The sequence below is a fragment of the Oncorhynchus tshawytscha genome, linkage group LG12, assembly GCF_018296145.1.
Source record: "Oncorhynchus tshawytscha isolate Ot180627B linkage group LG12, Otsh_v2.0, whole genome shotgun sequence".
Taxonomy (NCBI): Eukaryota; Metazoa; Chordata; class Actinopteri; order Salmoniformes; family Salmonidae; genus Oncorhynchus; species Oncorhynchus tshawytscha.
Window position 1 is genome coordinate 21,866,242 of NC_056440.1, and position 25,387 is coordinate 21,891,628.

General features: G+C 44.9%; 1 protein-coding gene across 17 annotated transcripts in view; it reads right to left on the reverse strand.

Annotated features, from left to right (window-relative positions):
- Window positions 1-25,387, reverse strand: part of LOC112262704 (armadillo repeat protein deleted in velo-cardio-facial syndrome) — a 223,640-nt gene that overhangs the window by 23,281 nt on the left and 174,972 nt on the right. For 14 of the 17 annotated variants that reach the window (XM_024438412.2, XM_024438410.2, XM_024438404.2 and 11 more), the window contains 2 exons: window positions 25,234-25,251; window positions 24,472-24,543 (listed from right to left, as the gene is read on the reverse strand). The exons of 1 other annotated variant lie outside the window; for it this stretch is intronic. In XM_024438412.2, coding sequence (XP_024294180.1) covers window positions 24,472-24,543; window positions 25,234-25,251 — 90 coding nt within the window. The remainder of the gene's footprint in view (window positions 1-24,471; window positions 24,544-25,233; window positions 25,252-25,387) is intronic. 2 more of the 17 variants (XM_024438417.2, XM_024438403.2) reach the window with 1 other exon arrangement.

Here is a 25,387-nt window from a genome sequence, read left to right on the forward strand (position 1 = left end):
GACTCACTAAACAGAGAACATCCCTGGTCATCCCTCCTGCCTCTGATCTGGAGGACTCACTAAACAGAGAACATCCCTGGTCATCCCTCCTCCCTCTGATCTGGAGGACTCACTAAACAGAGAACATCCCTGGTCATCCCTCCTGCCTCTGATCTGGAGGACTCACTAAACAGAGAACATCCCTGGTCATCCCTCCTCCCTCTGATCTGGAGGACTCACTAAACAGAGAACATCCCTGGTCATCCCTCCTGCCTCTGATCTGGAGGACTCACTAAACAGAACATCCCTGGTCATCCCTCCTGTCTCTGATCTGGAGGACTCACTAAACAGAGAACATTCCTGGTCATCCCTCCTCCCTCTGATCTGGAGGACTCACTAAACAGAGAACATCCCTGGTCATCCCTCCTGCCTCTGATCTGGTGGACTCACTAAACAGAGAACATTCCTGGTCATCCCTCCTGCCTCTGATCTGGAGGACTCACTAAACAGAACATCCCTGGCCATGCCTCCTGTCTCTGATCTGGAGGACTCACTAAACAGAGATCATCCCTGGTCATCCCTCCTGTCTCTGATCTGGTGGACTCACTAAACAGAGAACATTCCTGGTCATCCCTACTGCCTCTGATCTGGAGGACTCACTAAACAGAGAACATCCCTGGTCATCCCTCCTCTCTCTGATCTGGAGGACTCACTAAACAGAGAACATTCCCTGGTCATCCCTACTGCCTCTGATCTGGAGGACTCACTAAACAGAGAACATCCCTGGTCATCCCTCCTCTCTCTGATCTGGAGGACTCACTAAACAGAGAACATCCCTGGTCATCCCTCCTGCCTCTGATCTGGTGGACTCACTAAACACAAATTCTTCATTTGTAAATTATGTCTAAGTGTTGCAGTGTGCCCCTGGCTATCCGTAAATTAAGAAAATTGTGCTGTCTGGTCTGCTTAATATAAGGAATTGAAATTAATGATACTTTTACCTTTTTTTACCCCCTTTTCTCCCCAATTTCGTGGTATCCAATTGTTAGTAATTACTATCTTGTCTCATCGCTACAACTCCCGTACGGGCTCGGGAGAGACGAAGGTCGAAAGCCATGCTTCCTCCGAAACACAACCCAACCAAGCCACACTGCTTCTTAACACAGTGCGCATCCAACCCGGAAGCCAGCCGCAGCAATGTGTCGGAGGAAACACCATGCACCTGGCTACCTTGGTTAGCGTGCACTGCGCCTGGCCCGCCACAGAAGTCGCTGGTGCGCGATGAGACAAGGATATCCCTACCGGCCAAACCCTCCCTAACCCAGACGATGCTAGGCGTTAATGAACTGCTGAATATTTTTTTTTTCTCTTGCTTTGTTTTCTCTTTTCCATATGACGTCATCTTTGATAAGCTACTCAGGAAAGGGCTGAAAATAGCCCAAATTAATATATATAGCCTTAGAAATAAGGTTCATGAAAATAATAACTTACTAACATCAGATAAAATTCAACCCACCCCCAACCCCTATTTTTACGCTGCTGCTACTTTCAATCTGTTTTTCATATATGCATAGTCACTTTAACTATATATTCATGTGCATACTACCTCAATTGGGCCGACCAACTAGTGCTCCCGCACATTGGCTAACCGGGCTATCTGCATTGTGTCCCGCCACCCGCCACCCACCACCTTGAAGTGTTGTGGTTGCAGGTTCACTTCGCACATCTAAAGCCTTTTCTTCTGGGGTGTTGCTGTAGGCCACCAAGTTCTAACAGTCATTATCTAAATAATATGTGTGAAATGCTTGATAGTGTATGTGATGTAAACAGAGAGGTCTACTTTCTCGGGGACCTGGATTTCATCAAGCTGTCCGCTCAAGAGGAAGCTTCTCACTGTAACCAGTGCCTGTAATCTGGTTCAGATTATTAATGAAACCTACCAGGGTTGAAACCTACCAACCTATTTACAAACACTACAGGAACAAGATCATCCACATGCATCGATCACATTTTTACTAATACTGTAGAACTTTGTTCTAAAGCTGTATCCCTACCCATTGGATGCAGTGATCACAATATAGTGGCTATATCCAGGAAAGACAACGTTCCAAAATCTGGGCCTAAAATCGTGTATAAGAGATCATACAAAAGATTTTGGTTGAATGAGATGGGGCAAAAGGACTGGCTAAGGAGTGGCCACTGCATTTTAACATGGAAATAACTGTTCTATCGTTCAGCCTACAGTAGCAGTCAATGTAGGCCTACATTCCATGAGAATGAAAATGTTATCCTCAAAATGTTATGTTGTGTGATGCAAGATACCACTTGACAAAATAAAATGCATTGTTATTCCCATACCATTATTACAGAGAATCAGACAAATTATGCCACCCAGTGCCTATTGACTATTTATCTTAAAACTTTAAAAAGAAAATGCTCATGTTTTGTACTCTTGTAGGAAGCAAATCACTCCCCCAATGCGAACTACAAATTAGCTATAACTGGGATAATAACTCATTACGTAGCAAAGATATGAACAAACGTACAAATGTGCACATATCGCTACATGTAGATCTTCATTTGATCTCAAAACAAAAGTAGTAAAAGTTGATAGTGTTAACTAATGGGGAAAACTCTAGAATGCTAAGTGAAGTTCAATCTCGTGCTTCTCTGCGCACCCTGATATTTCTTCTGCGTGGCAGTCCCGGTGGAGCTTCACACCTGCAGCTTAGAGGGAACAATGGGCAGAGGATACAGAGAGGAGTAGAGTATCCACTGGAACAGAAATAGCATGGGTCTGAGGTTGCCACGGCAACCATGTCCTCCACTACTAACAAATCTGTTCCTTAGAAGCCACAGCAACAGGATCACACTGACATCTGGATGATGGGAAAGCTGTCTATTTATTTTGTGAAAGCTGAGAGATTGACAAGCTAAAACGGAAATGAAAGAGAGGGGTGTCAAACGTGTCCTTTCAAAGTCCTCGAATAATGCCTGCAATAATTCCTCAGTAAGTGATACACTTCAGATAGAAATGGCACTGCAGATTTAGAATTAATGTCTAGGTTTTTGAGAAGGATAGTATCTTGTGTTGTTTTTAATAACAACACGCCTGTCTCCCAGACAGTGTTATGTTTCTGAGACGAGAGGGTTGGTGTTCTGTAGCATCACCTTGAGGGCTGGATGGCTGGTGCCGACTGTTTGCCAAGGCTCATCACGTACTCAGATAGACACAAATGTTAGAAACGCCAGCAGAACACCCAATACCAAGGGAAAGACATGGAGGGAAAGGCATCCACAGAGAACTGAGATCAAATAATCAAATCAAATGTATTTGTCACATACACATGGTTAGCAGATGTTAATGCGAGTGTAGCGAAATGCTTGATATTAGCTGTCTTGTGTCGCTTCACAAAGCCTGGAAGGCAGAGCAGGAAGTAAAGATGTTATGAAGCTGCTACGCATGAATACAAACTTACTAGACAGCTGGTCAGCAATGCAGACTTTTGGTTAAATAGGACGAGAGAATTGGCATTCCGAACACGTGGCGACTGCATCTGACAAGGATTTGAGAAACAAGAGGCTTCTTTTTACATTGGGATTCAAGAAAGGAAGAGGATGACACAATGAAAGAGAGAGAGAGGGGGAGAGCGCAGAGGTAGACAAAGAAGAGAAATTGCAACTGCTCGACTGTAAAGTGAGCTAGTGTATTTTAGATCAAAGCCTATTAAGAGACTAGACACCTGTCTTGCTAATGGTACCATAGACAGATGCGAGCTAGGAGACTAAGCTGACAAATAAATGTATCATGTTTGGGGGAGAAGAAATCTTGATAATGACCAATATAGATTATGGTGCAGTTAATCCAGTGTGATTCTGTCTTGGTCAGTACCTGGGCCGTGATGTAAGGCAGAGGTGGGCAGGGACAAATGTGGACGTGTGACTGGGGCTAGCACTGAGGCTCTGACTTGGGATTGGAGAAAAAGGCTGGCACGGATTCTGTAGCTAGGACAAGGACAGATGCAGGCTTGGCGATAAGATTGGAGCTGGGAGAGATGGTGATCGGTGTGTGATGAGGACAGTGAATGTATTTGATGATGGAGGGATTTCCCCCACCTGTGTCTGTTTCAGGCTTCACACCATACACTGTGTCATGATGAATATTTGTGCAGAGAAAGATCCCAGTCTTTCTCTGCACACATATGCGAACATAGTAGCCACGCACGCACACACACACAAACACACAATATTCCATCAGCCTCAGCCTTGTGAATCTATGGGCTCCATTTGGACAAGCAATCTTCCATGTCTGTGGAGCGGCATGATGAACAGCACACAATAATGGACACATAATACCACCTTCATGGTCAAAGGCACAACACCTTGTCCTCCGCACCACAGGGGTGTGTGTGTGTGTGTGTGCGTGTGTGTCTGTGTGTGTCTGTGTGTGTGTGTGTATCTGTGTGTGTGTGTGTCTGTGTGTGTCTGTGTGTGTGTCTGTGTGTGTTGCACTCGCTCTCTGAGGGTAGAATGAAAAGAGAAACAGTAAAGGGGACATGGAGATGGAGGTTGACTGCATCTCAATCCCTGATAGTCTAAACACATTAGTGAGAGAGTATAGAAAAAATATATTTCCTGTAGATTGTAGAAGACTGTTCTAGTGAATATCACACACTATGGTAATGGCCTATGGTTTGTCACCTTGTATGAATAGATGGATTTACAGTTCAAACAGGACTTGACCTTTTCAACGTAAACCCTGGGAATGTACTTAGTTGAGCAGAAGTTCAAACATGACTTCACTCTTTCAGCATAAACCCAGGGAGTGTATTTAGTTGGCCAACAGCCAATGTAAACTTTGCATGGCCTTGTGACACTTCCCTCCTGTTTACAACATGGCTCCCGTTTACAACGTTTTAGGACTCAAATTTAATGTTAATATTTTTTTTACTAAAACATGTCACATTGAATTCCTAGGGGGGCTTCGTTGTGCAAACCTCCATAGTGGCTCTGACAGCTATGTGGTGTCTCTGCCATTACTCTGGTTGTAATAAGATTAAAGCATCTCTTGCAGAAACATCCCGTTTTGGCTCAAAAGGGGCCAAATAAAGGCTCCCATTGGTGGGATAAAGCTCCTTGCATTCTTCGCTCCTGCTTCTAATTCTCCTCTGTAATTATCGCTCCAGACATTCTGGTTTAGAGGGAAGGCCGGGACATTAAATCATCCGGAGAGTCGTGAAGATATTGTGGGCTATTGTGGATTGGATTCCGCCACCCATTTCGTTCTCCAGCTCAATCCTGCAGAGCTGCAAACACTGTTTAGAGAGAGACAAGGCGGCTCTGGTAGAAAATGAGAAACATTTCATTACGGATCTCGCAGGGAGAGAGGAAGTGGTCATGAGGATTGCAGACCACAGGAAGACTAGTGCAATCAAAGATGGCTATCTGCTCTCAGGTTTAACACACTTCCACAGCGCCCACCGACACACACACACATACTGTATATGCACACACGCACACACACACCTGACAAACACTAGCTAGCTAGTGCACACCAAGTTAATTTTAACAAAGCCAAAGCAACAGCATTTCAACATGGGACCCCCCAGACCTTAGGGTTATCTGAACCCTCAGTGCATTCGCATTGACCCACGTTTTGGTCTGAAATAACATGGTTTTCTTCCCTTTTTTTGGTTTCATTCTTTCCTTTCATGTTCATTATTTCTGTTCATCATCAACTGTTTGAATGATATGGCTTGCGGGGGAATTCACAAGAGCAGTGGCGTCCGCTGAGAGCCGAGGCGTTGACAATTTAAATGATTACGCCATGTCGGTTGTAGGCCCATTCCGTGATGTTTTTTGTTTCAGAGGCGGCGGTAGGAGATGAGATACAGAGCCCAGCAGAGTGTGATTGGCATGCAACGGTTGACAGGCTGGCAGCGCCACGCTCTGTTATGACCAAGGATCACGATGGGTGGCATCCCAACAGCTGGCCTCGGAGAGAATAACTTATTTATAATCTCATTCCCTCATAGCCGGGGAGCTGCCAGTAATGGCACACTTAAGTTAAGAGAACATGGTGAGAGGCTCGAAAGCTGGCCTTTAAGCTCCCCTACACACAGAAACACACACACAACACAAACACACACACTTCGCATTAAGTGCTGCATTGTTTCTGAGTTCAGAGGATTTATTTCTCCATTGGATTATTTATGTCCATGGAGAATTCTATAGCCTACTTTGTGACTGGAATGGTTACTCAAAGCCAAAACAGTCACTCATCACATTCCATGCATACAATTCCATTCCAGAATAGAGACTGGGCTAGTGATCTCACTAGGCATGATGTTATGGAAGGCTATAGGGTTATTACGTGTACACAGTCAGGAAGTGTATGTTGTTATTCTATTCTACGTGGCATAAATGTACATTCACATGGCAGGCCCATCTAATGACAGTGAATGAGGGACTGCTCCTAGTGTTTCCTGGCAGCTAGGCAAAGTCAGACATACATGTTTTATCTGACGGTTGCTGTGAGTTTGAGGTGTGTGTGTGCGCATGTGTGAGGTCACAGGAGGTGTTTGGCACTGGCCCTTATTTACTCACTTCCTACTTTCCCTTGGGGCGGCTGTCGATGCGCCCTAACTTTCCCGCCCGTTTTGGAATAATGTCGCTCTGACTCACATCTCTATTTATTACACAAAATAAAAGGGATGAGTTTGGGGAGTAAAAAAAGGGAACATAGAAGGTTTCTGTTAGGGATGAGGGAGTTCAGGGAAGTTTCTGTGTCAGGGTGAAAAGAGCACTTCTTCTCTGACATTGAATACACAGGAGGGCAATTCCACAGTAACAGGATGATGGTGAGACTAAGATTACTCCCTCTAAACTGTACATTAAAGAAAAACCAATGATTGCTAAGTTAAACAAACCATACAACTACTTTGAGCAATTTCCACAGACATTCTTACAAAAACACTAACTTGAAGAACAGTGCAGATGCAACATTTGGTAACAGAATGACGCTAACAGAATGACAGAACAAACAGCAAATCAAATCAAATCAAATTTTATTTGTCACATACACATGGTTAGCAGATGTTAATGCGAGTGTAGCGAAATGCTTGTGCTTCTAGTTCCGACAATGCAGTAATAACGAACAAGTAATCTAACTAACAATTCCAAAAAAACTACTGTCTTATACACAGTGTAAGGGGATAAAGAATATGTACATAAGGATATATGAATGAGTGATGGTACAGAGCAGCATAGGCAAGATACAGTAGATGATATCGAGTACAGTATATACATATGAGATGAGTATGTAAACCAAGTGGCGTAGTTAAAGTGGCTAGTGATACATGTATTACATAAGGATGCAGTCGATGATATAGAGTACAGTATCTACGTATGCATATGAGATGAATAATGTAGGGTAAGTAACATTATATAAGGTAGCATTGTTTAAAGTGGCTAGTGATATATTTACATAATTTCCCATCAATTCCCATGATTAAAGTGGCTGGAGTAGAGTCAGTGTCATTGACAGTGTGTTGGCAGTAGCCACTCAATGTTAGTGGTGGCTGTTTAACAGTCTGATGGCCTTGAGATAGAAGCTGTTTTTCAGTCTCTAGGTCCCAGCTTTGATGCACCTGTACTGACCTCGCCTTCTGGATGACAGCGGGGTGAACAGGCAGTGGCTCGGGTGGTTGATGTCCTTGATGATCTTTATGGCCTTCCTGTAGCATCGGGTGGTGTAGGTGTCCTGGAGGGCAGGTAGTTTGCCCCCGGTGATGCGTTGTGCAGACCTCACTACCCTCTGGAGAGCCTTACGGTTGAGGGCGGTGCAGTTGCCATACCAGGCGGTGACACAGCCCGCCAGGATGCTCTCGATTGTGCATCTGTAGAAGTTTGTGAGTGCTTTTGGTGACAAGCCGAATTTCTTCAGCCTCCTGAGGTTGAAGAGGCGCTGCTGCGCCTTCCTCATGATGCTGTCTGTGTGAGTGGACCAATTCAGTTTGTCTGTGATGTGTATGCCGAGGAACTTAAAACTTGCTACCCTCTCCACTACTGTTCCATCGATGTGGATGGGGGGGGTGTTCCCTCTGCTGTTTCCTGAAGTCCACAATCATCTCCTTAGTTTTGTTGACGTTGAGTGTGAGGTTATTTTCGTGACACCACACTCCGAGGGCCCTCACCTCCTCCCTGTAGGCCGTCTCGTCGTTATTGGTAATCAAGCCTACCACTGTTGTGTCGTCCCCAAACTTGATGATTGAGTTGGAGGCGTGCATGGCCACGCAGTCGTGGGTGAACAGGGAGTACAGGAGAGGGCTCAGAACGCACCCTTGTGGGGCCCCAGTGTTGAGGATCAGCGGGGAGGAGATGTTGTTGCCTACCCTCACCACCTGGGGGCGGCCCATCAGGAAGCACAAACCGTCATTCAGTTACTTTGCATCTGCTCCTCCAGAACCTTTCCCAGACTTCGGGTTCTGCTTGCTAATTTGATAACTTTACTCATCACAGGTACATTTGAGAGATAAACAATGACTCTAAAGCCTGATTCTCCATTCAGTTCCGATCCACAGTCTACGCTTTGCCTCTGAACTAACAGTGAAATTTCATTAGACAACTATAGATAACTCAACTGGGACACTATAGGGAGAAAAAGCGAAGAAGCATGTCACAATAGTAACACTCTTGTTGTTGTTGACATTTTAAAACCCTTTAAATGAAATGCTGCACTTGTAAATCAAGCCGTTAAAGCATTATGGAGTCATACCATGAAATGCCATGGCTTCCCCTCTCTCTCTTGCACAAGGGCGGACTTAGTGATTTAGAGGCCCTAGGCATAGGCCAGTCTGACTGTCAAACAAATCACTTTAAAAAGTAGGTTACTTTTGCATGGTCATCCCAAAAAAATCTAGCATCTGAACAGTGCACTATGCACCTGCCAACTTTCCTTCAATTCGCAAGTTGCAGAAACTATCTCACTGGAGAAAGCATCCGAATGAGCGAAACAGCTCCCCTCTATCTTACTATATGTAGCCCATGTACAATGCATTCGGAAAGTATTCAGACCCCTTGACTTTTTCCACATTTTGATACGTTTTGAAACCACCAAGTCTCTTCCAAGAGCTGGCCGCCCGGCCAAACTGAGCAACCGAGGGAGAAGAGCCTTGGTCAGGGAAATTACCAAGAACCCGATGGTCACTCTGACAGAGCTCCAGAGTTCCTCTGTGGAGATGGGAGATCCTTCCAGAAGGACAACCATCTCAGCAGCACTCCACCAATCAGGCCTTTATGGTAGAGTGGCCAGATGGATGCCACTCCTCAGTACAAGGCACATGACAGCTTGGAGTTTGCCAAAAGGCACCTCAAGACTCTCAGACCATGAGAAACAACATTCTCTGGTCTGATGAAACCAAGATTGAAGTCTTTGGCCTGAATGCCAAACATCACGTCTGGAGGAAACCTGGCAGTATCCCTATGGTGAAGCATGGTGGTGGCAGCATCCTACAGTGGGGATGTTTTTCAGCGGCAGGGAATGGGAGACTAGTCAGGGTCAAGGGAAAGATGAACGGAGCAAAGTCCATAGAAAACCTTGATGAAAACCTGCTCCAGAGTGCTCAAGACCTCAGACACAGCAAAGACAAAGCAGGAGTGGCTTCGGGACAAGTCTCTGAATGTCCTTGAGTGGCCCAGCCAAAGCCCGGACTTGAACTCATCAAACATCTCTGGAGAGACCTGAAAATAGCTGTGCAGCGACACTCCCTATCCAACATGACAGAGCTTGAGAAGATCTGCAGAGAAGAATGGGAGAAACTCCCCAAATACAGGTGTGCCATGCCTCCTACCCAAGAATCCTCAATGTTGTAATCGCGGCAAAAGGTGCTTAAAAAAGTACTGAGTAAAGGGTCTGAAAACATAGGAAAGGTCAAGGGGTCTGAATACTTTCCGAATGCAGTGTATCTGATACATAGACCACATATAGTAAGACAGAGGGGCGCTGTACACATACATGTCCTGTGCCTCTGCCTTGACAACAATAGCAGTATTATCAGCAGCTACTGTCTTTTTACGAAATAAATGCATTAACTTAGAATTTTAACAGAACAATTACCTATCTTCTTTCCTTTTTTTTCCTTTCTCTGAAAGCACCTCACTGCTGCAGCTCCATTTCAATGAAAGTCACGTTTTCAATCATATTGCGTAAAACAATTCACGGGAACTCTGTCAGGGTGGAATAGTCCATTATTATGAACCAGACTTGTTTCTACTATTATGACAAAAACGTGGAATATTGACATGAAATATGTGAAATAAATTATTGATCTATTATGAACTATTATTCGGCTGTATGGATTCATTAACTTTTTGGCTGCCTTTTTTGTTAACAATGTGGCCTCATTAACCTGGGCTCAGTGGCTAGGAAAACCCCCCACCCACCAATGAAAAAAATTACAAACGGAAAAGTGGTGCGTGCATATGTACTTACCCCCTTCGCTATGAAGCCCCTAAATAAGATCTGGTGCAACCAATTACCTTCAGAAGTAACTAAATATGTGAAATAAAGTCCACCTGTGTGCAATCTAATTCTCAAATGATCTGTCACATGATCTCAGTATATATACACCTGTTCTGAAAGGCCCCAGAGTCTGCAACACCCTTAAGCAAGGGGCACCATGAAGACCAAGGATCTCTCCAAACAGGTTGGGTTGGGTTATAAAAAAATATCAGAAACTTTTAACATTTAACAGAGCACCATTAAATCCATTATTAAAAATGCTTAAGAATATGGCACCACAAAAAAACTACCAAGAGAGGGCCACCCACCAAAACTCACAGAACAGGCAAGGAGGGCATTAATCAGAGAGGCAACAAAGAGACCAAAGATAACCCTGAAGGAGCTGCAAAGCTCCACAGCGGAGATTGGAATATCTTTCCATAGGACCACTTTATGCCGTACACTCCACAGAGTTGGGTTTTATGGAAGAGTGGCCAGTAAAAAGCCATTGCTGAAAGAAAAAAACAAGCAAACACGTTTGGTGTTCGCCAAAAGGCATGTGGGAGACTATAATATATGGAAGAAGGTACTCTGGTCAAATAAGACTAAAATGTAGCTTTTTGGCCATCAAGGAAAATGCTATGCCTGGCGCAAACCCAAATACCTCTCATTACCCCAAGAACAACATCCCCACAGTGAAGCATGGGAAGGATGTTTTTCATCGGCAGGGACTTGGAAACTGGTCAGATATACTTCCACTGGTATGCCATCCAGCCCTGGAGTTTTCCCAGACTTATAGGTTTTAATTGCATTAAGAAGTTCCCCTTCTGTAATTTGGCCTTCACATGAGTCTTTCTGTACAAATGTTAATTTTACATTATTATTACTAAACAAATCCATACAATTAGTTTCAGTTAGTGGAGATGGAGGAGACTGAAACAAAAACATATTCTTAAAGTACTTTACTTCCTCTTTCAAAATATCATTCGGTGAATCATGCGTGACTCCATTATTTGTAACTTTTACCCAGGCTTTTAACCATTATTGTATCCATAAATGAAGCAAATTTGGCAACGATTGGGAGTTCATACCTCTGCCCTCTCTGTCCGAAGTGATGTACACGCTCGAGTTGGATTTTGTCAATAGCTTCATGTGGAATCTGCAGCGCTGTAAGGAGGAACTCTCTAACTACAAATTCAGGAACTTCTCCTTCTTTCTCTTGGATACCTTTAAGTACCAGATTCTCTCTCATGGATCTAGTCTGTATGTCAAGTAAGGCTTCCCTCAGAAAGGTGTTCTCCTTTTTAACTTCATTCACTTCGGTTTCAATCTTATTGACTGTCATGTTTAGCTTGTTTGTTTCAACTCTTTTATATCCCTTACTGACTAATTCAAGTACACCCAGTTTGTCATTTATTGATTTTAACAGATCGTTTTTGACCTTTAACATTCCCAGTGGTGAAAATATTAAATCGTCTGTGTCTGTAGAAGAGTCACGTTTTCGTTTTGAAATCGGTTCCCCGGTCTAACTCTCTGTCATGTTTGGGTGTTGCTTTTTTCTGAATATTTGTCGATACATTTCTCTAGTCTTAAGATTTGTTTTGTGTTATTATCCAGATTGAAGATGATCACCCACCAGATTGTGTAGTGCTAATATTTAGTCTAGCTTGCCGATATTGATATTACGTTTTTAACTTGAGGTGCTCTACATAACTATGTTTTGTCCGCTATTACCTGTCTCAGTCCCGCCCGAACATACACTCAATTAGTATTTGGAAGGGTGGCCTTTAAATTTTTTAACTTGGGTCAAACGTTTTGGGTAGCCTTCAACATTCTTCCCACAATAAGTTGGGTGAGTTTTGGCCCATTCCTCCTGACAGAGCTGGTGTAACTGAGGAAGGTTTGTAGGCCTCCTTGCTCGCACACGCCTTTTCAGTTCTGCCCAAACATTTTCTATAGGATTGGGGTCAGGGCTTTGTGATGGCCACTCCAATGCCTTGACTTTGTTGTCCTTAAGCCATTTTGCCACAACTTTAGAAGTCTGCTTGGGGTCATTGTCCATTTGGAAGACCCATTTTGCGACCAAACTTTCACTTCCTGACTGATGTCTTGAGATGTTGCTTCAATATATCCACATAATTTTCCTACCTCATGATGCCATCTATTTTGTGAAGTGCACCAGTCTTTCCTACAACAAAGCACCCCCGCAACATGATGCTGCCACCCCCGTGCTTCACGGTTGGGATGGTGTTCTTCGGCTTGCAAGCCTCCCCCTTTTTCCTCCAAACATAATGATGGTGATTATGGCCAAACAGTTCTATTTTTGTTTCATCAGACCAGAGGACATTTCTCCAAAATGTAATATCTTTGTCCCCAAGTGCAGTTACAAACCGTAGTCTGGCTTTTTTATGGTGGTTTTGGAGCAGTGGCTTCTTCCTTGCTGAGCGGCCTTTCAGGTTCTGTTGATATAGAACTTGTTTTGCTATGGATATACATATTTTTGTACCTGTTTCCTCCAGCATATTCACAAGATCCTTTGCTGTTGTTCTGGGATTGATTTGCACTTTTTGCACCAAAGTACGTTCATCTCTTGGAGACAGAACACGGCTCCTTCCTGAGCGGTATGATGGCTGCGTGGTCCCATGGTGTTTATACTTGCTTAATATTGTTTTTACAGATAAACGTGGTACCTTCAGGCATTTGGAAATTGCTCCCAAGGATGAACCATACTTGTGGCTGATTTCTTTTGATTTTCCCATGAAGTCAAGCAAAGACGCAGTGAGTTTGAAGGTAGGCCTTGAAATACATCCACAGGTACACCTCCAATTGACTCAAATGATGTCAATTAGCCTAACAGAAGCTTCTAAAGCCATGACATCATTTTCTGGAATTGTCCAAGTTGTTTAAAGGCAGCGTCAACTTAGTGTATGTAAACTTCTGACCCACTAGAATTGTGATACAGTAAATTATAAGTTAAATAATCTGTCTGTAAACAATTGTTAGAAAAATTACTTGTGTCATGCACAATGTCCTAACCGACTTGCCAAAACTATTTGTGGAGTGGTTGAAAAACAAGTTTTATATATATATATATATAAATATACACACACAGTGCCATCAGAAAGAATTCATACCCCTTAAGATATTTCACATTTTGTTGTGTTACAGCCTGAATTCAAAATAGATTAAATATATTTTTCCCTACCCATCTACATACACAAAATACACCATAATGACAAAGTGAAAACATGTTTTTAGGAACATTTCAGTTCTCCTCTAGAATTTCACCTGTGCTTAGCTCTATTCCATTCATTTTTATCCTGAAACAATCCGTAGTCCTTGCTGATGACAAGCATACCCATAACATGATGCAGCCACCACAATGCTTAAAAATATGAATAGCGGTGCTCAGTGATGTGTTGGATTTCCCCCAAACATTATGAAGGGCAGCTCAGAACAGTTGAAGATGGATTTTAAAGACCTGATTGGGTCACTACTTGACACCAACAAACAACCCATATTTTCTGGCCCTCTACCCTCCCTAAATCATGGCATGGAATATTAACTGGCTTTCATCAAGCTGCCCACTCAAGAGAAAGCTTCAAACTGTAACTAGTGCCTGCAACCTGGTTCAATCAAATCATCAACATGTATTGATCACATCTTTACTAATGCTGCAGAAATTTGTTTGAAAACAGTATCCAAATCCATAGGATGTAGAAATCACAATATAGTAGCCATATCTAGAAAAACCAAAGTTCCAAAGGATGGGCCTAATATAGCGCATAAGAAGTCATACAATATGTTTTGTCGTGAATCCTACGATGTTGATGTAAATAATATTTGTTGGTCCGTGGTGTATAATTACGAGCAACCAGACGAGCAACCAGAAGCATGTACCCATTAAGAAAATGACTGTAAAAACTGTTAAATCATCCCAGTGGATTGATGAGGAATTTAAAAATGGTATGGTTGAGAGGGATGAGGCAAAATAAATGGCAAATAGGTCTGCCTGTACAAACAACTGGCAAAAGTACTGCAAATTGAGAAATCATGTGACTAAGCTGAATAAAAAGAAGAAGAAACTACACTATGAAACAAAGACACATGACTTAAAAAATTATAGTAAAAAACTTTGGAGCACCATAATTCATTGAATCAGATGGCTCATTCATCACAAAACCCACTGATATTGCCAACTAATATTTTTTCATTGGCAAGACTAGCAAATGTAGGCATTACATGCCAGCAACAAAGACTGACACTACACATCCAAGTATATCTGACCAAATTATGAAAGACAACATTGTCATTTTGAATTCCGTAAAAAGTAAGTGTGGAAGAGGTGAAAAAAGTATTGTTGTCTATCAACAATGACAAGCCACCGGAGTCTGACAACTTGAATGTAAAATTACTGAGGATAATAGCGGACTATATTGCCACTCCTATTTGCCATATCTTCCATTTAAGCCTACTAGAAGCCTAGAGGGAATCAAAAGTTATTCCCCTACCTAAGAAGAATATTGACTTCATCCCGTCAGTAGAGGATGCCTGGTCGTTCTTTAAAAGTAATTTCCTAACCGTCTTAAATAAGCATTCCCCTTTCAAAAAATGTAGAACTAAGAACAGATATAGCCCTTGGTTCACTCCAGACCTGACTGCCCTTGACCAGCACAAAAACATCCTGTGGCAGACAGCACTAGCATCGAATAGACCCCGCGATATGCAACTTTTCTGGGAAGTCAGGAACCAATACACGTAGTCAGTTAGGAAAGCAAAGGCTAGCTTTTTCAAACAGAAATTTGCATCCTGTAGCTAACTCCAAAAAGTTTTGGGACACTGTAAAGTCCATGGAGAATAAGAGCACCTCCTCCCAGCTGCCCACTGCACTGAGGCTAGGAAACACTGTCAGCACCGATAAATCACGACACTGTCAGCACCGATAAATCACGATAATCGAGAATTTCAGTAAGCATTTCTCTACGGCTGGCCATGCTTTCCTCCTGGCTACCCCAACCCCGGGCCAACTGCTTCACATCTCCTGCAGATACTTGCCCTGCAGCTACTTGCCCAACCATCCCCAGCTTCTCCTTCACCCAAATCCAGATAGCAGATGTTCTGAAAGAGCTGCAAAACCTGGACCCGTACAAATCAGCTGGGCTAGACAATCTGGACCCTCTCTTCCTACAATTATCTGCCACCATTGTTGCAACCCCTATTACCAGTCTGTTCAACCTCTCTTTCGTATTGTCTGAGATTCCTAAATATTGGAAAGCTGCAGCGGTCATCTCCCTCTTCAAAGTATAGCGGTCATCCCCCTGCAGAGGTCATTCCCCTCTTCAAAGTCATCCCCCTCTTCAAACAGTTACAGACCTATATCCATCCTGCCCTGCCTTTCTAAAGTCTTTGAAAGCCAAGTTAACAAACAGATCACTGACCATCTCGAATCCCAGCGTACCTTCTCCGCTGTGCAATCCAGTTTCTGAGCTGGTCCCGGGTGCACCTCAGCTACGCTCAAGGTAATAAACAATATCATAACCGCCATCGATAAAAGACAGTACTGTGCAGCCGTCTTCATCGACCTGGCCAAGGCTTTCGACTCTGTCAATCACTGCATTATTATCGGCAGACTCAACAGCCTTGGTTTCTCAAATGACTGCCACGCTTGGTTCACCAACTACTTCTCAGATAGAGTTCAGTGTGTCAAATCGGAGGGCATGTTGTCCGGACCTCTGGCAGACTCTATGGGGGTACCACAGGGTTCAATTCTCGGGCCGACTATTTTCTCTGTATAGATCAACGATGTCGCTCTTGCTGCGGGTGATTCCTCGATCCACCTCTACGCAGACGACACCATTCTGTATACATCTCGCCCTTCTTTGGACACTGTGTTAACAACACTCCTTCCATGGCATCCAACTTCTCTTAAACGCTAGTAAAACTAAATGCATGCTCTTCAACTGATTGCTGCCTGCACCCGCCCGCTCGACTAGCATCACTACTCTGGACGGTTCTGACTTAGAATATATGGACAACTACAAATACCTAGGTGTCTGGCTGGACTGTAAACTCTCCTTCCAGACTTGTATTAAACATCTCCAATCCAAATTGTAATCTAGAATCGGCTTGCTATTTCACAACAAAGCCTCCTTCACTCACGCTGCCAAATATACCCTCGTAAAACTGTCTATCCTACCGATCCTCGACTTCGGCGATGTCATTTACAAAATAGCCTCCAACACTCTACTAAGGAAACCGGATGCAGTCTATCACAGTGCCATCCGTTTTGTCACCAAAGCCCCATATACCACCCACCGCTGCGACCTGTATGCTCTCGTCAGCTTGCCCTCGCTACATATTCGTTGCCAGACCAACTGGCTCCAGGTCATCTATAAGTCTTTGCTAGGTAAAGCTGCACCTTATCTCAGCTCACTAGTCACCATAACAACACCCACCCGTAGCATGCGCTCCAGTAGGTACATCTCACTGGTCATCCCCAAAACCAACACCACTTTTGGCCGCCTTTCCTTTCAGTTCTCTGCTGCTAATAACTGGAACGATTTGCAAAAATCGCTGAAGTTGGAGACTTATATCTCCCTCACTAACTTTAAGCATCAGCTATCTGTGCAGCTCACCGATCGCTGCAGCTGTACACAGCCCATATGTAAATAACCCATCCAACTACCTACATCATCCCCATATTGTTTTATTTACTTTTTTGCTCTTTTGCACACCAGTATTTATACTTGCACATCATCATCTGCACATCTATCACTCCAGTGTTAATTTGCTAAATTGTAATTACTTTGCAACTATGGCCTATTTATTGCCTTACCTCATTACACCATTTTGACACACTGTATATAGACTTTTTCTATTGTATTATTGACTGTATGTTTGTTTATTCCATGTGTAACTCTGTTGTTGTTAGTGTCACACTGCTTTGCTTTATCTATGCCAGTGTAACGGTCGTCGATGGTGGAAGAAGGTGAGGACCAAGGTGCAGCGTGGTATGTGTCCATATTTATTAGAATGAACACGGAAATAACAAAATAATCACCCACAACTCAAAAGTGAAAACAGGCTACCTAAATATGGTTCTCAATCAGGGACAATGATAAACAGCTGCCTCTGATTGAGAACCATACCAGGCCAAACACAGAAATCCCAAAACATAGAAAAAGGAACATAGACAACCCACCCAACTCAAGCCCTGACCATACTAAAACAAAGACATAATAAAAGAACTAAGGTCAGAACGTGACAGTACCCTCCCCCTAAGGTGCGGACTCCGGCCTCTAAACCTAAACCTATAGGGGAGGGTCTGGGTGGGTGTCTGTCTGCGGTGGCAGCTCTGGCGCGGGATGTGGGTCCCACTCCACCATAGTCCTTCTCCGCCTCTTTACCCGCCTCTGTGGCCTCTTTAACACGGCGACCCTCGCCGCCGACCTTGGACTGGGGACCCAAGCCACGGGTCCCGAATGGACTGGAGATTCCGGCAGCACCGGACAGGCAGGAGACTCCGGCAGCTCCGGAGTGAAGGGCGATTCTGGCAGCTCCTGGCTGACTGGCGGCTCAGGACAGACGGGCGACTCTGGCAGCTCAGGACAGACGGGCGACTCTGGCAGCTCAGGACACTCTGGAGCTCAGGGCGGGAGACTCTGGCAGCTCAGGACAGACGGGAGACTCTGGCAGCTCAGGACAGACGGGAGACTCTGGCAGCTCAGGACAGACGGGAGACTCTGGCAGCTCAGGACAGACGGGAGACTCTGAGCAGCTCAGGACAGACGGGAGACTCTGGCAGCTCAGGACAGACGGGAGACTCAGCTCAGGACAGACGGGAGGCAGCTCTGGCAGGACAGACGGGAGACTCTGGCAGCTCAGGACAGACGGGAGACTCTGGCAGCTCAGGACAGACGGGAGACTCTGGCAGCTCAGGACAGACGGGAGACTCTGGCAGCTCAGGACAGACGGGAGACTCTGGCAGCTCAGGACAGACGGGAGAGCTCAGGACAGAGGGGAGACTCTCAGGACAGCGGGAGAGGCACAGACAGACGGGAGACTCTGGCAGCTCAGGACAGACGGGAGACTCTGGCAGCTCAGGACAGACGGGAGACTCTGGCAGCTCAGGACAGACGGGAGACTCTGGCAGCTCAGGACAGACGGGAGACTCTGGCAGCTCAGGACAGACGGGAGACTGGCAGCTCAGGACAGCAGCTCAGGACAGACGGGAGACTCTGGCAGCTCAGGACAGACGGGAGACTCGGGAGCAGCTCAGGACAGACGGGAGACTCTGGCAGCTCCAGGACAGACGGGAGACTCTGGCAGCTCAGGACAGACGGGAGACTCTGGCAGCTCAGGACAGACGGGAGACTCTGGCAGCTCAGGACAGACGGGAGACTCTGGCAGCTCAGGACAGACGGGAGACTCTGGCAGCTCAGGACAGACGGGAGACTCTGGCAGCTCAGGACAGACGGGAGACTCTGGCAGCTCAGGACAGACGGGAGACTCTGGCAGCTCAGGACAGACGGGAGACTGGCAGCTGGCAGCTCAGGACAGACGGGAGACTCTGGCAGCTCAGGACAGACGGAGAGAGCTCTGGCAGCTAGGACACTCTGGCAGCTCAGGACGGGAGACTCTGGCAGCTCAGGACAGACGGGAGACTCTGGCAGCTCAGGACAGACGGGAGACTCTGGCAGCTCAGGACAGACGGGAGACTCTGGCAGCTCAGGACGGGAGACTCTGGCAGCTCAGGACAGACGGGAGACTCTGGCAGCTCAGGACAGACGGGAGACTCTGGCAGCTCAGGACAGACGGGAGACTCTGGCAGCTCAGGACAGACGGGAGAGACTCTGGCAGCTCAGGACAGACTGGCAGCTCAGGAGACTCTGGCAGCTCAGGACACGGGAGACTCTGGCACAGGACAGACGGGAGACTCTGGCAGCTCCAGAGTGAAGGGACTCTGGCAGCTCAGGACAGACGGGAGACTCTGGCAGCTCCTGGCTGACTGGCGGCTCAGGACAGACGGGCAGACTCTGGCAGCTCAGGACAGACGGGCGACTCTGGCAGCTCAGGACAGACGGGCGACTCTGGCAGCTCAGGACAGACGGGAGACTCTGGCAGCTCAGGACAGACGGGAGACTCTGGCAGCTCAGGACAGACGGGAGACTCTGGCAGCTCAGGACAGACGGGAGACTCTGGCAGCTCAGGACAGACGGGAGACTCTGGCAGCTCAGGACAGACGGGAGACTCTGGCAGCTCAGGACAGACGGGAGACTCTGGCAGCTCAGGACAGACGGGAGACTCTGGCAGCTCAGGACAGACGGGAGACTCGTATGTTCCGATACGAGGCGCTGCTATGTATCGCACCGGGCTATGCCTGTGCACCGGGACACCGTGCGCCTCACGGCATAACACGGTGCCTGCCCGGTCCCTCTCTATACACGGTAAGCACGGGAGTTGGCTCAGGTCTCCTACATGACTTAGCCACACTCCCCGTGTCCCCCTTCCCAATAAATATTTGGGGCTGCCTCTCGGGCTTCCAGCGCGCTGCCGTGCTGCCTCCTGATACCGCCGCCTCTCAGCTTTCGCTGCCTCCAGCTCTGCCTTGGGGCGGTGATATTCCCCAGCCTGTGCCCAGGGTCCTTTGCCGTTCAGGATCTCCTCCCATGTCCAGGAGACCTGAGATCGCTGCTGCTGCCCGTTACCATGCTGCTTGGTCCTTTGGTGGTGGGTGATTCTGTAACGGTCGTCGATGATGGAAGAATAATAAAAGAACTAAGGTCAGAACGTGACAGCCAGGTCGCAGTTGTAAATGAAAACTTCCTTCTCAACTGGCCTACCTGGTTAAATAAAGGTGACATTTTTAAAAATAAAATAAGAATAGTAAAGCTCCCTTTATGGTCTCAAATTGCCGACCGATCAGGCAATCAGGCAATCAGCCAACCCTTAGTAAACTTTTGGAAAAAATGGTGTTTAACCAGATACAATGCTATTTTACAGTAAACAAATTGACAACAGACTTTTAGCACGCTTATAGGGAAGGACATTCAACAAGCACACCACTTACACAAATGAATGATGATTGGCTGAGAGAAATTGATGAAAAAAGATTGTGGGGGCTTTGTTAGACTTCAGTGCAGCTTTTGACATTATCGATCATAGTCTGTTGCTGGAAAAATTGATGTGTTATGGCTTTACATCCCCTTATATATTGTGGATAAAGAGTTACCTGTCTAACAGAACACAGAGGGTTTTCTTTAATGGAAGAATCTTCAACAAAATCCAAGTAGAATCAGGAATTCTCAATCTTTTTCAATCTTTACTAACAACATGCCACAAAGCCTGTGTCTACGTATTCGGATAGACTCAACACTATACACGTCAGCTACCACAGCGACTGAAATGACTACAGCACTTAACAAAAAGCTGCAGCTAGTTTCAGAATGGGCGGCAAGAAATAAGTTAGTCCTAAATAATTCAAAAACTAAAATAATTGTAGTGACTGGGTGTATTGATACACCATTAACTACACAAAGGTGCAGACACATGGATATGCACACATTGTGATATTGTTGTATGGTAGTATTGAACATTTTGTGTTGTGGATATGTGGTGGTGTAGGGATGTTATATGATGTACTGTTCTATCTTTAGCTCATTCAGTACAGACATAGTTCACTGTTATATAATTTGTTTTATATGTAATGTGGGTGCTTTGGTGTGTTTGGACCCCAAGAAGAGTAGCTGCTGCCTTGGCATCTAATGGGGATCCCTAATTTCAAAGTGTAATTAATCGCTTCACCATGCTCAAACGGATATTCAATGTCTGCTTAAACATTAAAAATGCATTTACCGACAGGTGCCATTTTTTGCGAGGCATTACAAAAACCTCCCTGGTCTTTGTGGTTGAATATGAGGTTGAAATTCACGGGAATTTACAGGTAATTCTAAGTGTAGAGTACAGAGATGAGGTAGTCGTTAAAAAATAATGTTAAACACTATTATTGTATGCAATTTATTATGTGAGTTGTTAATATTTTTTTTACTCCTGAACTTATTCAGGCTTGCCAAAACAAAGGGGTTGAATACTTGACTCAAGACTGTTTCTGCTTTTTCAAAACCGCAACATTCCACTCTGCTGCCTCTCTCTCTCCCCACACATCCGGTACTGAAGAAGCAAACCAAAAGAAAACTGTTTTCTTTTGAAGCGATTTCCCTCTGCTCTCTGACACGCACGCACGCGCACACTCCCACACCGTACATGACCTTTCCTCAAAGCAAAAGGTTTAACGTTGTGCCGTTTCAATTAACGTTGGGGTGAGTGTTCCATCATCTTGCTGGCTGACACACTCTCTCTCTCCCTAATGAAATGCTTTCTTCTTTCAGAGTTCTTAATTACTTTGTTCCAGCGCCTCTGTTCTCCTCTCAGGGACCATGAATAATGCAATAACAGGAACTTTGGAAGTCCTTTAATGATCTATGTTCTATCAACAGCACCTCTTTATAGTGCAATCAGGCAGGGACAATTTGTTATACACTGAATAACAAACTCATAGTGAATTCAAAATTATGTCCCTGAAATTATTCATGTCCATAACGTCTTCCTCCACGCCCTCATCCGGGTGCAGACCAATCACTACTAGTGTGTGTATGTGTGAGTGAGTTTGTGTTTCAATACACTGCTGGAGACCTATATCTCACACTGGGTATTACCATAATTATAGACTCCTGCATGTTGGTAAGTGATGTAGACAACAAATCAGGGTTGAAATAAACATGAAATCTCCCACAAATCTGTCCCTGTTATTTCAGCTCCGCCAGTGCATTTGGGGAGAAGAGTTGTCCTATCCCCACATTCTCTAAAATAAACTAGGGGGAAATACACTGAATTTACAATGTAAGTGAAAGTACATCCACAGTACACAAGATTATCATAGACAAATAAACAGTGTAGGTGAGTGTAATATCCTATTTGAATTATCATGGGTAGACTACAGCTGCCATCCTACTACTGTAGCTACTATAAAATGATGAATCCAGTTGAGCAATAATCCAAGTTTGACATACTTAGTGCCACCGTAGCTTTACCTGTGTCATCATGTTAATCCGTTTACTTCACACCACATTTACATAATGTATATGTAGTACAGGTAAACACCAAAAAAATCATGTTTTCATCCTCGCATGAAATATAGCAACTGCTCTCCCAAACACGCATCATCTCAACACTATATCCCTAGATGAAATCACAGCAGTGAAGCAAGACAAGAGGGGGGATTATTTCTGATTGTGTGCCATTGAAACTTGATCAAATTGCAGCCAGCCAATTGCTACTTTCTAGTGAGTGCAGCCAGTGTTGCAGCTAGCCTAGCATGCCTAGCACTTCCAGTGAGTGCAGCCTGTAGTGCAGCTAGCCTAGCATGCCTAGCACTTCCAGTGAGTGCAGCCTGTGTTGCAGCTAGCCTAGCAAGCCTAACACTTCCAGTGAGTGCAGCCTGTAGTGCAGCTAGCCTAGCACTTCCAGTGAGTCCAGCCTGTGTTGCAGCTAGCCTAGGGTGCAACCTATGGAACATGCTAATTATCCTCCTCAAAGCTCTTCTGCTTACTTGATTTTAGAGTGATAAAAAGGAGGCAGAATCGGCTTTCCTCCGTAAAGCACCGCAATTAATTGTAATCTAATTTAACAAGAGGCCCACTTTAGCTTGCTAATGTGGCTAATTGTAGCCACACAGGAAGTGCTATTGACCGAATGGTTGCCATTAGACATGATGAAGGCACTGATGTGTGAATACCTCAGCCCACAACATACACACATATCTCTCTCAACTGCTATATGCAGACAGAAAAACACAGGTGAGTGCGCACACACACACAAACACACCCAAGCAAACACCCACAAAGGCAGAGCAGAAAGGGATTTGTTGTGGTGGCTGCATGTCAATGTTGTTTGACTGTCGCAACTGGTTGAGGTGTTTATTCTTTAGAAAGGCGAGGAGAAAAGGGCAAAGATGGAAACGTTTCTGCACAGAGACACAAGACAAGTACTCATTAAATCAGTAGAAGGAACAGTACAACAGTAAACAACCTATATTTATTGTATCAAAAGCTCCAGATGGTAGACCAGTACAGCAGTACAGCAAACCGTTTCATCGTGGCATTACATTCCTCAAGTGTATTAGAAATAAGCAGTACATGTAGGGGCTCATGTTAAAAGTAAACAATTTTGATAAGACATTGCTTAGAGTATCAGTTTATTCTTAAAGTAGGCCTATAGACATATAAAGACTTGGGAAGATGAATCTTTGAGTCTGGTGCTAGCTCAGCTAAAGGGAGGGGAGTACTGCAACAGTCCCCTGTCTGTTGGTCCTCTCAGGTTCTGTATCTATAGTGGGCTAGGTTAATCCTATCCAGGTTCAACAGTAGAGAGACTTGGAGAGGCTGGAAGAGACTCACTTCCTACACAGCTGCTTTACCTCACAGGCCAAGACCCACTTGCTTACACCATTGTAACTATTTGTGTCCCTGAAACTCATAGGCTACAGAACATGAAACATTGGCTGCTATTCAACTCTCATGTAAAGCAGCTCAAATGCTTGGGAGTGCTTCACAAAAGGCCTGGGATCTCTGCTAGCAAAGGCGTTGTTATCATATCAACCCAGCTAATGACATCAAATCAGCAGCAGTCATCTGTCAAGGTGGCAATTTAAGAAGTAACAAAAATTAAATGGCACCCTACGCCACTCTAGCATGTGTAAGCAAGTGCAACACTTGACATCCTTCCAGTCAGACCAAACCATCCATGATAAGCCAATTTATTTCTTGGTAGCATTTTTGTCAAAACAAGGCTAATTTGGTAATTTCTCTTGAAATAACATTTGACAAAAAGTCAATGGCAGTCATGGATTTGGGATGTTCTCCCTTTCAGTGACAAGAAAAGAATCAACAGGTTGAAGTTGTACTAAGTAAACCTCATTGACAGAACAAGCCTACCTTTTGTGGGTTCTGTGCGCTTGGGTAGATCCAGCGTATCGTAGTTTTTGTCATTCTCGCCGTTTTTTCTGGCTGGATAGAGCCAGAGAGAACATATGTAAATGCCACATTCAGAGACAACCTGACAGAGTTCACTGACAATGTCCTAGAGACAATGCAGGACCACACACACACACACGCGCAGATGAACACACACGCATGCATGCTCAGACACATGCACACAGAAACATGCATCACTGCACACACAAGTCTAGTAGCAGCCCTTCCCAGAGATGGCAGGTGGAAATCCCCTTTAATAATGCAGGGAGGGTAATGGAGCCAGGTGACTACAGAAGGGCCAGCTAATGAACCTCTCTCCATCCATATCCTCAACAGGGAGGGGACATGCCTATGTCACTATGTGAGACTCAACCTTTAAAATGTCAAACATAACTTACCAGCAGGCTGAGGGGAAACTGCACTGCAGTCTAAAGCTGGGACTAAAAACTAGAGCCCAGGTTCTTTTTCACTACCCAGACTTACCCGTCTTACCTGGCCCTCCCCTACCTCTACCCCCGAGATTAGGCTAGGTTTGGATTACTAACACCATGACGTTGGGGGGCATGATGAAAGAGGTAGAACTACAGTAAGGGTGCAGCAAATAAAGAGGGGAACACGTGAAGTCCTTCAAACCTTTTGGAGGAGATCCAAACTACTAATGCTACAGTAGCTATAAGGGGAGGGATGAGAGGGTGTGCTGAGTCAAGACATGAGGACACTCACCTTGATTAAACCATTCCTCTATAGTTAGCCAAGGAAGCAGCAGCAATGCCAAAAACACAAGCAGGGAGAAGAGAAGAGTAAATGATAAAATAGGTTGTGAGGATTAGAGGTGACAATAACAAGTAAACACTTCAGTCAACTTGGGGCTGTAAAT